The sequence below is a fragment of the Pediculus humanus genome, genomic scaffold, assembly GCF_000006295.1.
Source record: "Pediculus humanus corporis 1103172108322 genomic scaffold, whole genome shotgun sequence".
Classification (NCBI taxonomy): domain Eukaryota; kingdom Metazoa; phylum Arthropoda; class Insecta; order Psocodea; family Pediculidae; genus Pediculus; species Pediculus humanus.
In genome coordinates, this window is record NW_002987891.1 from 585,093 (window position 1) to 605,543 (window position 20,451).

The 20,451-nt window shown below is 32.1% G+C and overlaps 3 protein-coding genes and 1 non-coding gene across 4 annotated transcripts; 1 reads left to right on the plus strand and 3 right to left on the minus strand.

The window, feature by feature from the left end:
• Window positions 1-1,572: 1,572 nt before the first annotated feature.
• On the plus strand, window positions 1,573-6,411 carry Phum_PHUM615980 (uncharacterized protein; the record flags this gene model as incomplete). Its single annotated transcript, XM_002433116.1, has 13 exons — window positions 1,573-1,627; window positions 2,358-2,556; window positions 2,653-2,833; window positions 2,904-3,142; window positions 3,247-3,536; window positions 3,600-4,133; window positions 4,393-4,516; window positions 4,585-4,730; window positions 4,804-5,004; window positions 5,100-5,246; window positions 5,651-5,968; window positions 6,045-6,230; window positions 6,395-6,411. 13 exons carry the CDS (start codon window positions 1,573-1,575, stop codon window positions 6,409-6,411), a joined length of 2,637 nt encoding a protein of 878 aa, XP_002433161.1.
• Window positions 6,412-13,759: 7,348 nt separating this feature from the next.
• On the minus strand, window positions 13,760-14,428 carry Phum_PHUM615990 (gamma-interferon-inducible lysosomal thiol reductase precursor, putative; the record flags this gene model as incomplete). The annotated part of the gene is made up of 1 exon (XM_002433117.1): window positions 13,760-14,428. The coding sequence occupies one exon, from the start codon at window positions 14,426-14,428 to the stop codon at window positions 13,760-13,762; it is 669 nt and encodes a 222-aa protein (XP_002433162.1).
• Window positions 14,429-15,128: 700 nt separating this feature from the next.
• Phum_PHUM616000 (RING finger, putative) lies at window positions 15,129-15,848 on the minus strand (the record flags this gene model as incomplete). The annotated part of the gene is made up of 4 exons (XM_002433118.1): window positions 15,129-15,304; window positions 15,375-15,459; window positions 15,485-15,528; window positions 15,800-15,848. 4 exons carry the CDS (start codon window positions 15,846-15,848, stop codon window positions 15,129-15,131), a joined length of 354 nt encoding a protein of 117 aa, XP_002433163.1.
• An 86-nt stretch (window positions 15,849-15,934) lies between these two features.
• On the minus strand, window positions 15,935-16,006 carry Phum_PHUM616010. Its single transcript has one exon. It is a non-coding gene; the product is annotated as a tRNA-Trp (tRNA).
• Window positions 16,007-20,451: the final 4,445 nt, after the last annotated feature.

The window sequence follows — 20,451 nt, forward strand, 5'->3', positions numbered from 1 at the left end:
AAAAAAAAGTGTCAATAGAATTCGTTCGCATCGAATTAATTACACGTCAAAAAAAAAAAAAACAAAAAATCAATAAAATCGATTAGAAAGAGGGGAAAAAAATTTAAATTTTTAAATATAAATTTAAAATAAATCAAACGAATGAAAAAAAAATTTCTCTCTCTCTCTCTCTCTCGCCCCATTTTTCATTGTTTTCTAATTCCACGACGATTTTACGAATTTTAATTAAATTTCTTTCTTTTTTTTTTTTTTTTTATCATTTAATTTAAAATCTTGTAAATCCCTCCTTTCCCTCGTTCCCATTTTTTTTTTTTTTTTAATCACGATTTTTTTTTTTTTCCAGTAACGTCTTTTTCGAAAAAATTGAATTTTTCACAGCTAGAAATCAAATCCGAACGTTTCCTTTTTCGCAATATAAATAAATCGAACGATATATCGAAATAATTAGAAATAATTATCTTTTTCGAGTAAATAAATAAATAAATAAATGAAAATGATAACAAAAAGGGGGGACCCGTTAAATCGGGGGACTAATTTATCACCCAGGTAACGACAGATAACAAAAAAATTTTTGGGAGTAAAGAAAAGATTATCATCGAATTTTCACTTTTTTTTTTTTTTTTTTTGGGGTAACGGGAAAATTTTTTAGTTTTTATTTTTAAGGGGCAACAGATTTTTGGGGGGGAACGCGAAATTGGAATTTACGTTCGGTTTCCCCCCCTCGACTCCCCAGCGGATGAATTGGAAAAAAAAATAATGTAAGTAATCGAAAATTTTTTTTTCTATTTTCTTTTTTTTTTTTTTTTCTCCGTAAAATTTATAATAATTTTCTCTCTCACTCGCACACGCACTCATGCACACGCACTCACACACTCACGCACGATGCTCCTGACACGCCTTTTAACGTTAAAAAATAATAATAATAATAATAAATTTCCTTTTTTATTTTCGATTTCCTTTCGAAGTACGAAAAAAACTGACCGAATAAAACGTAACCGAATGAAAAATTTTTTTTTGTTCTTTCTAGAACATTCTTTCTATATTTCGAATCCTTATGTTTCTCTCTCTTTCCACGACCCCTTCCGAGTAATCCAAACCTACAGCAAAAAAAAAAGGAAAAAAAAGGAAAAAAAAAAGGAAAAAAACTCCTTCCCCTGACCGTTTCCCTGAAATTTTACACCGGATATTTTAACCGACTGTTACGTAAATCTACACACTAACATCATCATCATCATCATATCATCATCATCATTATTATTATTATTATTAAGGCGTGCCGTGTAAAAAAAAATTTTTTTTATATTTTTTTATTATTTTTTTAACCTAATTTTTACCAAGTTCGATAAGGTAAAAAATATTTCACATCATCCTTAAAAATAATAATAATAAAAAAAAAAAGTTAATGACTAACGATAGATAAATAAATACTATGATGACGTCATCATACTTAAATAAAAAATTTTTTTTTTTTATCTATTTACACGTTTTTTCTTTCTTTTTTCCTATTTTCAGACTTCAACGATTTTTTAAAAATATTTTGATTTTTTCTTTTTTTTTCCAGTTTTCTTCAAAATGACGTTTTATCGGTGGGCATTATTGATAAATATATTATTTTTTCAAATATCAGGTAAATAATTTATAAAAAATCACGTCAATCAATCAATCAATCAATCAATCCAATCAATTACCAATCATTCCTTTCTGATTTCCGCCATTTTGTTTTCGTCCCTTTTTTACTTTTTACCATTTTTTGTTTGTAACTTTTTACAAAAATAAAAAAACAGAACTAAAAAATATTTAAAATAATTTTTTTTAGGTACGAAATTAGAATGATAATAATAATAATAATAATAATAATAATAATATTAATAATAATAATAATAATAATAATAATAATAATAATAATAAATAGATTAGATAAGTTTGTTAAATATAAGAAACTCATTTCAGACTTTTTACAGACTTTTTTTTTGTATTTTTTTTTTTTTTTTTACTCAAAATTTATCATTATTATCATTATCATTATCATTATTATTATTTTGCAATACTTTTTTCGTTATATCGATTCTTTTACCACGACAAAAACTTTTCTCGTTAACTCCACGCACACGTTAACCGTTCCGCTCTGGCTTTAGTCAATTTTTCTAAATAAAATTTACCGGAAAAAAATAAACTTTTTTTTATTATCGATTCTTCATCATTATTATCATTATCATCATCATGGCGGCAAGAGTTCCTTCGAATTTTCTAAAGAGTTTTGATGGGGGGAGGGAAGGGGGGAGTATATACATATTCAAAGGTTTAGGGTCAAAAACGATTCTCTCAATTTTTTAAAAAAATTTTCGAATTTAATTCAGGGATAAATTCCGAAACGACGGCTTATCCAGAAATTCCAAAACATCTTTTGGAATGTTACATGAACGACGGGATTTATCATAGAGAAAATAGATTTCCAAATTCGTACGAATCATTCATGGATTTGTTACGTAAAATAGAAAGAAATCCGACGTCGCGCAACGTCAACGCGAGAGAATTTTCTCTCGTACTATTACACTAGTGAGTATATACAGGTTGGCTACCTGCCTGGCTACTGTCATCAACCGATCACACGAGAAAAATGGCCGCGAAAAAATAAAAAAATTATTATTACAGCCTGAAACTAGACGGTATACAATCCATACAATCCCAAGGGAAAACCCCATCCAACATTCTACCATTTGCACCATCCGGAGAAGAATATTTCAAACATAGGCTCACTCTAGTCGGTCTCGTACCTAAAATCGATCAAAATTATTTGAACGTCATCAACGAGAGTCTCACTCCGAAAGAATTGGTAACATGGCGAACAAATCGATTTCGTAAAAATTTGAATTTTCCATTAATAATAATAAAAAATTTTCCAGTGCAACCTTCATTTTATGCTTTCCTATTCCATCGATCCGTACAAACGTGAAAATGAAAGATGTTCTCCTTTACACGAAGAAATAAGAATGAAAAAAAAATATAGGGACCCTAGTTCGGATTGGAATCCGTATCAATTCGTACAAAATAATAATAATAATCATCATCATCATCGTTCTTCGATAAGAAGAAAAAGATTCGATCGAAATAAAAAAAACGATGCGGAAACTTTTCAAAATTTGTAAGTTGTGTAAACACATAAAAGAAAGTTCAAGTGGAATAAGAAAACAAACAAACAAACAAACAAACAGGAAAGACAAAATTTGTTCTAATTGTGTGTTCAAGGCCTGTCCCACTCAACAATCCAAAAGTAACAGAAAAAGACAAATTTACGATTGGAGATCAAGAACTTCTTAGCACGAGCGAAGATCGTCCGAGAGGATTACAATCCATTGTACAATGGCAGGGTGGTGGTGGTGGCAGGTACGGCGGAAGAACTTATGCCACGAGAATCAACGACGACAGTTCCGTTTATTCAAATTTACTTCCGGGTTTATCACTGAGCGATTGTCCTTCCGTCAACGGCATCATAACGACACCCTACGGATCACTATCGATAGGAACCGTAATAGCAGGTACGATTTTGCAGATCGTGTACGACGAGTAAGAATGATTCCATCGTCGAACTCACGTTTCAGGTATAGCTGCCGGTTTGAATCCCGAAGACATACCACTCATTAAACTAAGCGTTAATCCGGAAGAAATGGAAACTCCGATGGATAGGATAAGTAATATTTGGGCGACGTCACTCGCGGGTACCGTTGCCGACACGATATCATCCTCAGCACTCCTAGATCCTGACAGTTTCCAAATACTCAAGGGGGGTTGGAACGAGAGTCTAGTTCCACGATGGTACCTCCTTAAAAACAATCAATTTAAACACATGACGGAAGTTGGACTTCGAGGAAGTTTAGACGGTAAAAACAAACCTGATAATTTCATTTTTCTTTTCCTTTTCAATTGTTCTAGAACGTTCTGGTACCTTCCAGGTCTTTTTCTGGGCGTGAGCGCTAAAGAACTAACAAACAAATATTCAAATTTGAAATTATTCGAACTGTTGGAAATTTATTACGAGCACGCGTGGGGTATTATCGGAGCAAAAAATAGAGTGCAAATGAGACCTCAATACGCTCCTGACGAAACATTTAGAAAACAGGTATACGCGATGAGCGGTGAAAATAAAACACGAAAAGATAAAAAACTTCACGGATCATTTTAATTTCAGGTACATTTAATGTCGCTCGTACTTAAAAGGCAAAAAACAAACGTTATTACCGTTTTAAATCACAATCTCATCTCTAGGGATGCCGTTAGCAGGGTGTCCAACTTTATACGTGAGAAAATTTAAAATTTTTTTAATTTTAATTTTAATTTTGTATATACTTTCTCTCGTTTCATTTCCCCCCTTCCCCCCTCCACTTCTCATTACAGATAACATGGACAGATACAACAACAATCAGGGTAATACCGAATTGGATTCGATCGATATCGTTATCAATATGGTGGCAGTTATCGATTCCAGTTGGGGTTATGAAAATTTAATGAAAATATTCGGGTAAATAAATAATTGACTATAAAAAAACTTTTGCGAGGATTTAACCGAACGCCATTTTGTTTTTTTAGGGCCATGAGAATTGATAAGGTTGCTGCCACTCCTTATCAGAGCAATTTAACAATCGTCTGCGGTAACGATGGAAGAATTCTGACAAACGCGGAAAATTTTATCGATTTAAATTCATATTTTACAAAAGAAACGCTTTATCAAAATTGTAAGGAATCGTCTTAAATGATGATAATGATGATGAACTAAATTGTTTTTACCGTCGGAAAATCCTTTTTCAGGTTCGAGAGGTATGAATTATCCATTGATATTCGATTCGCTCGAAGTTTTCTATCGAAAATTATATAAAAACGAAGAAGTTACGAATAAGATGAACACGGATTCTCAAATCGTTATCATTTTCCCACACGATACCTTCTTATCAACCGACAATCAAGAATTTGTCGTATTTAAAAGCATGGAATTTCAACAAACTTTTCCAGGTTCGGAAAACAAAACAAAAAAAAATTTGTTTTAATTAAAAAAAAAAAAGAGGAAAAATTTTTTTCACCGAAGGATTTTTAATGTAAAATTTCAGACGTTCGACTTGTTGTCGCTGCAAACGGACGAACGGAAGCTTTTAATTCACTGGTAAAAAATCAAAAAAATATTTTCGCCATCGTGCCTGCAACGGTCGATCCGGACATGAAATCCGTTAAGGATTTAATTATTGGAATAAAACAAAGTGAGATAGTTTTAACGTTCTTTCTCTCTCCCTCTACCTCTTCTCTCTTCTCTTCTCTCTCTTTCTCTCTGTCTTTCTTTATCTACTTTTCCTCTTCTCTTTCTCTCTCTTCTCTCTGTCTCTCTCTTTCTTTCTGCTCTTTTTCTCGCTCTCTCCTCTTCCTCTTCTTTCTGTTTCTCTTCTCTTTCTCTCTCTTCTCTCTGTTTCTCTTCTCTTTCTCTCTCTTCTCTCTGTTTCCCTTCTCTTTCTCTTTCTCTCTCTTCTCTCTGTTTCTCTTCTCTTTCTCTCTCTTCCTTTCTGCTCTTTTTCTCGCTCTCTCCTCTTCCTTTTCTCTTTCTCTCTCTTCTTCCTGTCTCTCTTCTCTCTGTTTTCTTTACGGAAAACCTTTTTCTTTTTTGTTATAGGTTTTCAAAGGATCAGCAAACCAAGTTGCGGGTCATATTTTAATGACGTCACAAACAATCCCAATGCGGAAGTTCGGATAACGAAAGATATTTACCCGAATAAAATCGTTTACTATAGACTTTTACCGCAATATTATTTCACGTCGCGAGGATTGGTAACCGTTTCGATACGTTCGAGACAAAGGATTCCATTAACGATTTGTCATTCGAGAGAAATCGAACGTCCAACGGATTTCAGATCGAGAGGAGGACGAGGAGGAGATGACGTACCAAGATATCCTGATTATAATTCCCAATACATGCCTGATTATTATTACGGTAAATGCCTCACCACCCCTTCTCTCCCTCTCCCTCCCCATTTTAATCTCTCTGATGATAAAGAGATTGATTATAGGTAAACAAACATACGAAGAACAAGGACCCCATGGACAAGAATGCAAAACGATAACAACCGAAGAGTATAAAATCGAAATGACCGATCCTTGTTATTATTCATACACTCTAGAAGAATGTCCGACATTATACATATCAATACAACAACCACAACCACAACAACAACCGGAGCCGATTCAATCATTATGTGAGCAAACATTTTCCCCCAACTCCTCATTTTATCATCAATCAATTAATTTACTAAACAGATTTTCTATATATATATATATTTTCAGGTACGACTTTTCCCTGTAGGTTACCCATAAATACGCAATACGAAATATCAGCATACGGATTGACGTGTTACAACAGTGCCGAATCCAGATTAACGAAAAAAACTTATCTCTCATATTTATTATCTATTTTATTAATTTTTTTTTATTTAAATAACAATTAAAAACTCTTTCAATAAAAAAAAATTTTTTTTTTTTTCAAAGTTTTGTTTGTTCGTTTGTTTGTTTGTTTTGTAAAAAAAATATGTAAACGCGAGTGAAATTTAACGATAAAAAAATCTATAGACGATTGTTTTAAACACAAACACAAACGCACGAAATAAAAAGTTTTAAATAACATATTTCAATGAGAAATTAATTTCAAAAAAAAATTATTATTATTATTATTATTTGAAAACGAATATCATGTTAATGCCCCCCTTTTTAAAAAAAAAAACGACGTGGAAGAAGAAAAAAATTATGTCATTATTGGACTCGTCGTCGACGTCGACGTCATCGTCGTTTGTACGTAACGTCAATAACACTTTTTTAAAAAAGTCAACGTCCGTCCGTAATATTAATACAAACGACGTAAATTAAATAATATAATTTAAGATATCAATGACCATTGTTTGGTTGTTGTTTGTTACCGTTCACTACCATGACATTGTTTTAATTTGAAAACTATATATATATATCGATTCTATGAGTTAAAGGGCAAATTAAAACAATTGTTTTTTAATTTAAATATATATTTGTTTGTTGTTTGTTGTTTGAAACAAACTTAAAAAAAAAAAAATTTGTGAAAGTCTATGGTAAATAATAATAATAATGATATTGATAAAAGTTTTTCGAATTCGTTTCGGAATTTGCAAAAAGAAAAAAAGAGAAAATTTTTTTTTTTTTTTTTTTAAAAGGGGGGAAGGGAAAATGGCGACGGTTGTTAATTAAAAAATAAATATCGCTCGAGGTTGTTAACATGAAGAATTAAAAAGATTTACTGAAACTAAAAAGTTTTTTTTTTTTTTTTTTTTTTTTTTACCCGATGACCAAAGGGCAAGAAAATTTAAAATCATCAAAAACAAGGGAAAGTTGAACCCAACGAGACGCCATTTGCAAAACAAACAAAACAAAAAAAAACAAAATGGCCGACTCCGCGCGATTCCATAATCGGAATTAATGGTAAATTGTATAGTATCAGCAAAATAAAAATCGACATAAAAACAAATTTTTTTTTTTTTTATTAAACAAAAAAAGAAATCAGTAAAAAAGGAAAACTTGATGAGAGAGAGAGAGAGAGAGAAATCAATTTTTAACAACGAGTTTTTTCTTTCACATAAAAAAGCTTTCTCTTTAGTACGAAAAAATTCGAAATAGAGGGCAGTGGGTTCTAATAAACAACAAACAAAAAAAAAAAAAAACCGTTACACGAAATTTTTTTTTTTTTTATTCGCACGCCATCGCGATTTGGATTGGTCAATTCGAACCGGAATCTAATTTGCAATTCATTCCATGTTTCGTGTCCAAAAAAAAATAAAAAACTTTTTTTTTTTTTACGAAGGTAGGGGGACCGAATCCCCCCTTCCCCCTCTCGATAATAAAATAAAATTTTATGTTTTTAACCTTCCCTCCCCCCCCCGTCAAATAAAATTTTCGTCGTTAAAAAAAATTTGAATTTTTTTTTGAATTTCCCGCGCAAAATTTAATTAAAAATCGATTCGCGTTTCGACGACAACGATGACGACAACAATGATAATAATAATAATAATTATAGTTATTATATATAATTGACGTGTAATTATTTTCTTTTATTAAAAAAAAAAAAAACCGTTAAAATTTAAAAATGTTCGAAGAACGTTAAAAAAAAAAAAACTATTTTGACGAGAGAGAGAGAGAGAGAGAAAGGAAAAATTGAGGGCATTTAAAAAACGCGATGAAGAAGGAGGAGAGTATATACATAATGGAAAGATTTGCAGAAAAAGAAAAAAGAAAAATAATAATAATAAAATAAAAGAGTAAGAGGTCGTGACCTTTTATTAGCCTTGAAAATGATTATTATTATAATTACGATTACGATGATGATGGCCGAAAAAAGAAGAAAAGAAAAAAGAAAAAAAAACTTTTTTATGGTTTTCTAAATGTTTATATGACCACCAACATTATGGTCGATTGGTAAATAATGAAGATGGTAATAGAAAATGGCAAGAGAAACAGAGAGAGAGAGAGAGCGAAAGAAAAGAAATTTGAAAAACAAATGACGAGAGAGAGAGAGAGAGAGAGAGAAGGAGAAAACTAGGGGAAAAATTGCGAGAATGAGAAAGAGAGAAAACTGAAATCAAAAAATGGCAAGAGAGAGAAAGAAAAAGAGAAAGAACTGGAAAAGTAAATGGAAAGAAATAGAGAAAAAGGAAGAAATGGAAAAGAAAAAAGGCAAGAAATAGAGAGAGAGAGAACTGGAAAAGTAAATGGCGAGAAAGAGAAAGAACTGGCATTAAGAAAATAACGAGAGAAAGAGAGAGAGACAGAGAGACAGAAAGAAATATAAAAAGAAAATGGTGAGGGAGAGATAGAGAAAAGAAGAACTGGAATAAAGAAAATGGCTATAGATAGAGAGAGAAAGAGACAGAAAGAACTAATATAGGATATGGCGATAGAGTGAGAGAGTGAGAGAAGGAAAGAGAAAGAACTGGAATTAAAAAAAATGGTGTAGAGAGAGAGAGAGAGAAATAAAAAACTGGAAAAGATAATGGCGAGAGAGTGAGAGAGAGAAAAAGAGAAAAAACTGTAATAAAAAAAAATGGTGTAGAACGACAGAGAACTGCAAAAGTAAATGGCAAGAGAGAAAGAGAGAAAGAAAGAGAAAACTGGAAAAGAAAATGGCGATAGAGAGAGAGAGAGAGAGAGAAAAAAAAAATTTCGACTACTAACGTTTTCAAAAAGAAAATATTAATTTCCGAGTTTACCACGATTTTTTTTTTTTAATTTTTGGAAAGGCGAAATAAAACGTCTGGAATTTTGCACACACACTCACCTGGACTGAATTTTCATTTAACTCAACTTTTTCCTTAAACTGGAACGATTAAATCAAAAGAAAATGAAAAAAAATTTTACCTGGAAAAAAAAGAAAAAGAAAAAATTTTAAAAAATGTGTACCAATCCGAACCTGACGTGGTTCGGTTGTTTTTTCGAATCCCCCCCATAAGAGAAACGAAGAAGAATTTTTTCGACATTGAAACACAATAAAAATTTCCGGTTTTTTTTTTTTTTTTTTTTTTTTTCAAGGTGAACCTCTCCCAATCAGGTTCAAAACTTGAAAAAAATAAAATAAAAATATTAAATTCTTTTTTAAATCAGCAAATATCATATTAAAAACAATTATTATTATTATTATTATTATTATTATTATCATCGGTAAAAGTAGGTGAAAATCAAATACAAACAAAAAAAAAAAAAAACAATGACCGGTCATTATTTCAAGTGGTATCCATAAAAAAAAAAAAAAAAATTTTTTTTTTATAGATAAATTAAATTTAATTAAACAATTTTAAAAATGTAAACCGTAACGTTAACAACAAACAACAACAAAAAAACGCGGGAAAAAATATTTATTAAAATTTCACGCGTGCCAACAAAAAAAAAAAGAACAAGGAATAATAAAAACAAAGATGGTGGAGGAGGAAGAAGAGAGGAAAAGGAGGAGAATGGAAAAAAAAAATTAAAATTTTTTTTGTGTCAGAAAAGATAATCTAATGCCCGATCCGCAATCGATTAAATTTTCAGGTATATACCTGGCACACACACACACACACACGATGTCTCTCTCTCTCTCTATGGTTTTGTCTTTCTATCCTTCTCTATCCTTACAGTTTTTATTTTTTCTTATTCTATATCTCTCTGTTTTTCTCATTAGCTCTTCTACCTTTTTCTCTCTTTCTTTAGTTTATAAAAGGTCAATCCTTCTCTCTCTGTCCTCCTATCCTTTTCTATCTTTTTACGTTTCAAAAAGTCTATACTTCTTTTTCTTTTTCTTTATGTTTTCCTATCCTTTTCTCTCTCTCTTTGTCTTTTTATCCATCTCTCTTTCTCTTTATCTTTCTATCCTTATCTCTCCTTGTAATTTTTCCTTTCTCATTTTGTATTCCTCTTTTTTTCTCACCAGCTCTTCTACTTGTTTTTCTGTCTCTCGCTTTTTCTCTTTGCTTTACCAAAATTAACTCCTATCTCTCTGTCTTCCCATCTTTTTCTCTCTCCTTCTTTTGTCTTCCTACCCTTTTCTTTCTCTCTATCTTTGTCTTCTTATCCTTTATTCTCTCTTTTTATTTGCCTTTGTATCCTTTTCTCTTTCCTTTCTGTGTCTTTCTATTCTTCTCTTCCTCTCCTTTTTTACTTTACAAAAAATCAACACTTCTCTTTCTCTCTCTCTCTCTCTTTGTGTTTCTGTCCTTCTTTTTATTCTTCTCTATAACTTTCTATCTTTTTAACTCTTTATGGTTTTTTTTTCTTTTTTTTTCTTTCTGTCTCTCTTTATTTTACAAAAAGTCAATCCATCTCTCTCTCTCTCTCATTTTACTTAAACAATCACTCCAAGTTTTCTTTGCTGATTTGTTTGTTTGTTTTTAAATACATTATCCGGTTGTTGGCGTTTTGTTCGACTGGCCTCGTTCTTTCTAGTTATTATTATTATTATTTTTTTTATTAATAAAACTTGATTTTATGCAAAAAAAAAAAAAAAAAAAAAAAAACAAATTTTTATATTAAGAGAAAAGATAATCGGAAGCCATTTTGTTTTATATTAATAAAATCGTGAGAAGTAGAATAATTTTTTTTAGTTGTTTTGCCTTTTCGTGAATTTTTCAGGTTTACGATGATGGGAGGTAAACGTCAACAACAACAAACAACAACAAAAAATGAAACCAGGGAAAAACCATTTAAAATTTTTTTTTTCTTTTTTTTCGATATAATCGAATCGAAAGTCGTTTTTTTTTTTTTTGTAAAATCGAAAGTAATCGATTTTTATAATGTTATTGACATTATTAGAATTCGATTTCGAATCGGTTCTAACTTTTTTTTTTTTTTTTTTAAACAATTATCGAAAAACAAACCTAAAATTAACGCCATTAAATTTTTATTTATGCGTACCACCAAATTAAAGGTCATCGATCTATCGAACGATCGATGGATCGATCCATCGATCGTGGATCGAACCATTATTTAAAAATAAATTAATTACTACTTTCTTTTCGCGTGCCGGTATAATAAAATTATACGTTTTATTTAATGACATTTCCCCCCCCTCTTCCCCCTTACTCCTTTCTTTTTCCTACTTACGACCCTGTCATCAACAACCCTTAACGTTTAAAAAATTTTTTTTTTACAATAACCCCGATTTATACGATTAATATAAAAGACTCGATAATTTTCATCAATCGTGTCACGGTTTACGTGTTTCCGATTTTTTTTTTTATTTTTATTTCTTTTGTGCGTGTCGACCGTCGTTGACCGCCATTTTGAAAATTATTATTATTTTTTTTTTCTAATAAAAAATTTTTATTTAATTTTCAAACGGGTGCTAAATATTTCGATATCAAATTCGTTTGCATACCCACCCTCCCCTCCACAAACCGGGACAGGTGTGCGTGCGTGACCATCGAAATCAAAATGGCCGACGATATTTTTAGTTTTTGTTTACGCCGCGTGGGAGTGCTTCGAACGCGCTTTCAACCCCTTCCCCTCTTCTCCCACATCTAACCTTTTATCTGTCGTCTGATTTGATTAATTGAACGGCCGTTAAGAAAAAAAAAAAAAAAAAAAATTCACTCGTTTTTTAAAATCGTTTCGTCCGTGAAACGTGAATTTGGGAAAAAAATAATGAGAGAGAGAGAGAAAAAAACGACTAAAAGAGAGAAGGAGAGTGTGAGAGAGAGAGAGAATCAAAACGTCACTATTGATAAATTATAGCAAAAAAAAAAAAAAAATTTTTTGAGTATTTTTAAATTCGGGCTAAAAACGTTTAAAAATAATAATAATAATAATAATAATAATGGTTTTGAAAATTATGACAAAAAAGGAGGAAGAGAGAGAGAGAGAGAGAGAGAGAGAGAGAGAGAGAGAAAGAGAGAGAGAGAGAGAGAGAGAGAAATAAGAAAGATTTTAACATTAATAATAATAATAGTTCATCGAACTGCGCATAAAAAAACCAAAACTAATAATAATAATAGTAAAATTTTCATTTTCAACTAATATTATTATTATTACTTATATTTGTTTAAGTAATTTTTTAACCGCCATTTTCTTTTTTTAGAAATTTTTTTAATAAGTAATTGAAAATAAATTACGCACACGTAAAAACAAATGAGAGAGATAGAGATAGAGAAATCAAAAAGTGAAATCTTATAATTTTATTCAAACGTTAAAAAAAAAAAAAAAAAAGGCAACAATGATGACGACGGCGACGCTACCGCCACCACCACCACCACCGCCGCCGCCGTCACCAACCATTTTGAATGCCCTCGTTGACCTTGAACGTTTGCTTAATTTTTATACATTTACAAATAAAATAAAAATCATTTTTAATTTTAACTTTCGAGTTTTTTTTTTTTTTTAACGTTTTTTCATTATCATCATCATTATTATTATCGTCACATTACGCAACGATTCGAAAACGCAATAATAATAATAATAATACTTAAATATATTCATTAAACATAATAATAAATATAAAAATTTGCACGCCCTTTCTTTTTTTTTTTTCTTATTTTTATTACCTTAATTTATTACTCCCGACGATTCATTTATCATCATCATCATCATCATCATCATCATTATTATCATCATAAACGGGAACAAAATGCCAACTGACTTTTATAAAAAAAAAAAAAAAAAAGACACAAACACAAACGTAACCGATTGAAATTAATCACCCGGTGACACTAGACAAAACCTTAAACGGAATAATAATAATAATAATAATAAAAACGATCACGGACGAAGACTGACGAGGAGGATGACGATGATGACGACGATGATGACGTCACACTCAAAAAGGTTAACCGTCATTTTTATATTTGTTTTTTTTTTTTTTTTTTAAATAAGAAAATGATATCATTTTTTTCTTATTTTTTTTTTGAGGGGGGTGGGGGGAGAAAGGGGTGGGGGAGAGGGTGGAAATCATTTGGTCAAAGAAACAAAAAAAAAATAGAAAAATTTTTTTATGAAAAAAAAAAAACTTTAATCACAGCAAAAAAAAAAAAAAATAATAAAATTAACAAAAAAAATACCTGGTAAAATCGTATTAATTTATTTTCGTTTGTTTCTTTCTGTTTGTTTGTCTGTTTGTTTGGCTGTCGGTTGTTATTGTATACAAACACACACTTTCGCGAGTGGGGGTGGGGGGGTGAATTAATAATAAAAAAAAATAATTTTTTTTGTAAAATAAAACGAGATTAAAAAGTTTTTTTTTTTTAAATTAAAAAAAACGAAGGATTATGAAAAACAAGATGGCGGCCGTAGATGGTAAAAATAATTTTGTACTAGATGACGATATGTAACATTCGACCGGACATTCTCCTTCTAAATAAGAGCAAAGAACTTTACGGAAATTTTTCTGCGCCATATCCGATTCCGTTTTGTTGTACGTTCTATTGAAGACTATCGTCGGCACTGACGTGAGGGGTGGATTCAATTTTGCCGTTTCGTCACCGTTTGCCGCCAATAAATTTGCACCCATTGCGTTCGGGTACGTACCGTTGGCGCAAGATGTAACCGTCGTTAAATCCGCACCCTCAATGCACGGACTCAACGGATATTGGTTTCTCATAACTTTGGCTTGTTTCATGAGACAATCGATGTATTTGAATTGATCGTTTTCTTCCGGTATTTGTTTCAATATGCATCCGTGTACTTTATTACCGTAGCATTCGACAGGTCCGTGATGACATTTGAATTCCCATTTTTGATTATTTTCCTCTGATCTTGAATGTGATGCTTTACCGTAGGGTACCAATTGCACGTCCATGTAATTTTTCAATCTTGTACTTTGAGCGGGTGCGAGTTGATTCGTTACGAAAGCTATTGAATCCGGACAAAGGGATTCGTAATAAACTGTCACTGGAATTCTATCATCCCCCGATGCCATGATCGTTAACGAAACGATAAAAAACAAACTAATTAACTTCCACATTTTTTTAAATTTTATTTAATAAATAAATAATTATTAAAAACGAAACAAATTTTTAAATAAAATTAATTAATTAATTAATTAAATTTTTTTTGTTGTCTGTGTGTGTGTGTTTCTGAACTCGACCAACTCTAACTAACTAACCTCCGCAATCGAACTCTGGCGTACCTATGATTGAAATTTTTTTTTTTTTTTTTTTTTTTGTTTTACATCACGTATTCCAGCGAAACCTACTCGTTTTAATTATGATCCGCATATATTGTGCTGACATCTATTATTATTTTTATTAAACTAAAAATTTTCCCCCGTAAAAGTAACGTAAATAAATCCGATAGATGTCGTTGCTGACCAATAACCATTTTCAATTATATATATTATTTATCATCCGTCGGGGCACTAGACAATAACAACAACAACAAACAAAAGGGAACATATATTTTACAAAAAAAATTTAATTTTGAAAAAGAAAAAAAACGCATTTTTTCTCTCTTTCCATAAATTTATTTTAAATCTAAAATAAAAAATAAAGTTTTCAAACAAATAATGAATCGCATAATAACCGTGATATTCGCAAAAAAAAAAAAAAAAAACAATTTATCAAACAAAGCGAAAAATCAATGATAATAACAATAATGAATCAAACTCGAAAACGGCCATGTTATTTTCCCATTCTTTGTATCGACCATTCTTGCTGACACAGTGGGCATCTATTGTTTTGTTTTACCCACAGTGACATGCAACAGTAGTGAAACGAATGATTGCATTCGCCCCAAACAACGACGCAATCCTGACTTCGGCCTTGACTCGATTCCGCCTGGCACCTCAGACAAGCATCTGTAAAAAAAAAATAATAATAATAATAATAAAATAAAAATGATACCAAAAAAAAAAAAAAAAAGTCGACCCTGCCAGGATTCGAACCTGGAATCTTCTGATCCGTAGTCAGACGCGTTATCCGTTGCGCCACAGGGCCAATTGGAACAACGTGGCTACAGAAAACAATATCAATTCTACCAGAAGACGACAGTAATCCCCATCATCACGTTTACTCACGATAACTATTACGTCAAATAAAAATTAATTAAAGTATTCACCGATAGGAGCGCTCCTTTTAAATTATTTTTGCCACGTAAATACCGTTGAAATAATTTTTTTGTTTTTTTTTTTCTTTTCATTTAACCAAAACAATTTTAATTATTTATCAACAACAACCAAAAAAACAACAACAATGACGATTAACCTATTTGTATAATTGATAATAAATAATATTTCGCTTGTACTCAAATAAGTCCGACAAAAGCGTAAAAAAATAATATTAAATTTATTTACAAACGACAACTAAATATTCGTTACGAGCTGTGTAGACCGTCATAAACATTCATTTAACCCTTAAAAAAGAAAAATACATTTATCACATCAATTAAAAAAAAAATTTTCGATTTAAGGAAAAAAAAAATTTAATATTGACCCCGACGTGATTTGAACACGCAACCTTCTGATCTGGAGTCAGACGCGCTACCGTTGCGCCACGAGGTCCTCGTGATGAATTGCCTTCCATATCTCCGATTTGAAAGTCAATTATATTTATAACTAATTCCGTTACTCGTGTAATAATTTTAAGTTTATTACGATTACGCAATATTTACAACGAACTAAAAATTCTTTTTAGATTTTTCGAAACATCATCATCATCATCATCATCACTAATAAATAACAAACATTTCATTTATCAATATGGTATTTTACGTGTTATTATTGTTTTATTATTATTATTAATATTATCACTGTTATCGGATTCGATCGTGTCATACGACGACAACGGCTCCATCAATGGCTTCCACATACCATTTTACGACATACATATTTCAAAAAAAAAAAAAAAATTTTTTTTTTAAATGTAGGTGACAACGGATTAACAAAATTATCATTAGGACACGGGTAAAACACGTGGTGTTGTTATAAATTGAATCAAAGCTCCCTTTTTTTTATTTTTAGATTCGAACGCGTCCCACTTAATAAAAAAACAAACGAAAAATTAATAAAACGTGCGAAAATCCAACCGAAACGATCGGGGGAACGCACTCGCACGCACACACACACACAAACCGCTTCGTCAAAGGAAGACATTTGCAAAACATTCCAAATACGGTTTACTGGAATTTTCCAGGTATCTAAACTTCCGTTCGAATTTCGTAATAACCTCACGGACGTTCACGTGCGAACATCACCCATCATGTCCTTTCCCCTCAGGACGAACCTTTCTCGATCGACAAAATTCAGGAAAAACAACCACTCCCGTCAAGGTTTATTTACCGTTAAGAGCGGTAAACAAACGTATCAAAGGTCAGGTCGATTGAGTCTTAACAACGAAAAAAAGCTGTTCGTGGGAAAGAAGACTTTTCGCACGGATTTTCCAGGTTCGTTCGCATAGCCCTAGAGAGAGAGAAAAAGCAAAACAACAAAATCGTTATACGCTCGTTTGTTTGTTTGTTTGTTTAAAACAAACAAACCTTAACCGAACGATCCGTCGGCTCTGCGTTTTCCATTTTCTTATTCCGAGGGTAATCCACATAAGCCTCGAGGATACCTTCCAACAAGTTTTCATAACAAATTTTTTTTCCATTCGACTGGGCGATTTTCCTAAACTGCCAAAAAATAGACAAATAATAATAATAATAATAATAATAATAATAGTGGAAAATTTTACGATATTAAAAAAATTTTTTTTTTTTTTCTCAAACTTGTTTTTCTTTTTTTTTTCTTTTTTTTTTTTTAGGTTGGTAATTTTGTTCATTTTCTTTGCTTCAAAAAGAAAAACGAAAAAAAAAAAAAGTCAGTCAGTCATTAATTACATCATTTGCTTTCCGTTTGTACATAATTCAAAATGATGATGATGATGATGATGACATCTTGTTTTCCAGAGAGAGAGAGACAGAGAGAGAGAAAGAAAACACAAAATTATTCCCTTTTAGGGGGATCCTTAAACGGGAAAATCCGAAGGGACTATGAAAAAATATACAAGGACCGATAAAAATAGGAAAAACCATCTCAAGGTATCCGTGGAAAAAATTTCAGGCACGTCGATCAGGTTTTTGGCGTGTTTTTTTTTTTTTTTTAAATATCGATTGTCAATCGATCGATTCGAACCGAAAAACGTAAACAAAAACCAAACCACCTTCATCAACCATAACCATCACCATCACCATCACCACCACCACCACCAACACTACATTTTACGGTTATTTTTATAACCTTCCCTTTGTTTACCATTTTCTTTTTTGTATGTACTGGTGATCCAACCGCGCACACCCTCTCACACGCACCCCCTCCCACACTCACACACGCACACACACGCACCCTCGCACACCCGCTCTGATTTCCTTTACTCGTCGATGAATTTGTGACGTCAGCATTCACGCAACACACGACTAATCGAAAAATAAAATTTGGGGTAGGAAGAATTTAAAAATTATCGGGGCGCGCAATTAGTGACACGTTCAATTCCGCGATTTTCATTCGAAGTAAAAAAAAAATTTCTAATTACACGTTCGTAAACGTTATCCTCTTAATGACGTCACGATATTTGAAAAAAATCTAGTCCAGTAGTTAACGAAAAAACGAGTCCAGTAATTAATATTATTATTATTATTATTTTTGCTTCGGAAATTATGTAATGATTGATTACGTCATTAATTAAAATGACGAATGATGATGATGATGATAATGATGATGATGAAAAAATGATGGATGGGGGTTAGGATTCGTCTCATTCGCAACCCTTTTACGCTTTCGTTAAAGTCCAAATTCTCAGAGTTTATTCCCTCCCTTCCCCTCACCCCCCTTCGTTGTACGATAAGGACAAAAGAAAAATTGAATAGAAAATAAAAAATAAAAACTGAAAAAAAAAAAATAAAGGTCTTATCAACGTTATTATCAGAAAAATTAGACCTTTCATTTCATCATGTGACCTTTTAACTCTAACTTCTCAATTTTCAGGCGCACGATATTTCTACTACCACGTCATCGTTTGCAAGGTAGGAAATTTTTCGTTTTCGTTTCTTTTTTTCCTTTTTTTTTTTTTGTCTAAATACACTACTCGACGGCGGTTTTCGAGCCTTATTAAATAATAATAATGATGATGATGATGATAATAATGATGAGTAAAAAAAAAATTTTTTTTAATGTTTTGACGACTACGCAGTTTTTATTGCCGAGTAAACATTTAAAAAAAAAAAAGTTCAAAATTTAGGACGAACCCATTCGAAAAGGACTGTATAGGGTCATCATCAACCATTGACGACCATTTTCGAAAGAAATTCTTCTACACGACATTGGGGGGGGGTCTCTAAAAAATTGCGTTGTGCAACTTTACGCCTTCGTAAAAGTCATTTAAAACCTGAACATTTCATACATAAACTCATAAATGACGATGATGATAATAATGATGATCCGTTAAAATATTTTCCACGCGAGACACGCACATTCGCACGGGGGGGGGGGGGGTAGGCTCACTCACTCACGCATAAGTCAATGCGAAATCGTATTTAGGACAAATATATTAAATAAATATAATCAGGTGATCATTTTTTACTTGTGCCTGAAAATCATCTGTGTCTTGTTGTTGTTGTTGTTGTTGTTGTAAACAAAAAGTCGAAAACCTTCAATCTCGAAACTTCCGCTCACCCCGAAGCCATGGTGGTCCCACCACCACCACCGCATGTGTACGTGCGTGCGTGCGTGCGTGTCTGTTTGTCTGTCTATCCGTCTGTCTGCGCAAGTTTTTTCGCATAGCGGTTTATTTCGTTTTGGTACTAGACCGATTGCTTATTGTCAACAATAACATAATGGTCATTCCGTCGGAGGCTCGACTCCGATAGCCAATGAGAAGAAAGAATCGACACACCTCTATTGAAAACCGCATTTTTTTTTTAAATTAAATTTTCAGATAACCTTAACAACAAAAGTGCAAAATGTTAATAATAATAATGATAATAATAATAATAATGAAACGAACGAACAAAAAAAAAAAAAAAAAAAATTCATTTCAACCGTCGATCCATTCTAACTAACGGAGATTACGCAACGATTCAATTATTATTCGGTAAACGGTTTGTTCATAAGCTAAACATTATGACTCGAGGCGAAACCAAGGCGAGCCTCCCTGACGTACGACATGTACAAACATGTACAACTTTTTCACAAGGTCAACGCAGACCCCGTACCTACCCAACAACCGACCAACCAACCTGCCTGACTGACTATCACGACTAAAAACAAACGATAATTATGTTGTTTCGAAATAACGAAAGTTCGAATCGAAATGACGATGGTCAGTGACGTTCCGTCACTTTGTTCGACGCCATTTTTCCGTCTGCAAAATTTTCGTTTCGGTGAAGAGACAACTTCGCAATAGGTTTTCCAAACGCGGACATTTCCATTTCGTTTCCTCCGTAGGCCGTGAGTTATCATGCTGGTGATAACAACCTTAGAGGTAGTGCCTATTAGAGACACCATTTCCGAGTCGTTAAACTTTTTATCTAAAGCGAACGTTCCAATTCCTATCGATTATTTATTTACTGTTTTTTTTTTTTTTTGCTACACATCCCTCCATCTTTTCTGCGTCATGTGTGTGTTCCCTGTCACGTGATCAAAAGGAATATAATTTATCATTATTATTTTTTTTTTCAAATTCTCTCAGGTAACCCAATTAAAAAAAAAAAAGTCTTTGTGAGACCGTATTCAGACAAAAAAGGAATCGTTAAATCTGCATTTTTAGCAGTCTTAGAAAAAAAAAAAAATGGCGCGTTCGCCATACTTGTTGGGTAATAATAACTAGCAGTAGTAGCAGTAGTGGTGGTAGTAGTAGTAGTGGTAGTAGCGACCAAGGTTTCTTTTTCTTTTACCGTTTTCATTTTCTTTGGCAAAGTGCAAAGTACGAACGTAGACTTTAAGGTAGGTAATGAGATGTGTGACCTTGAAAC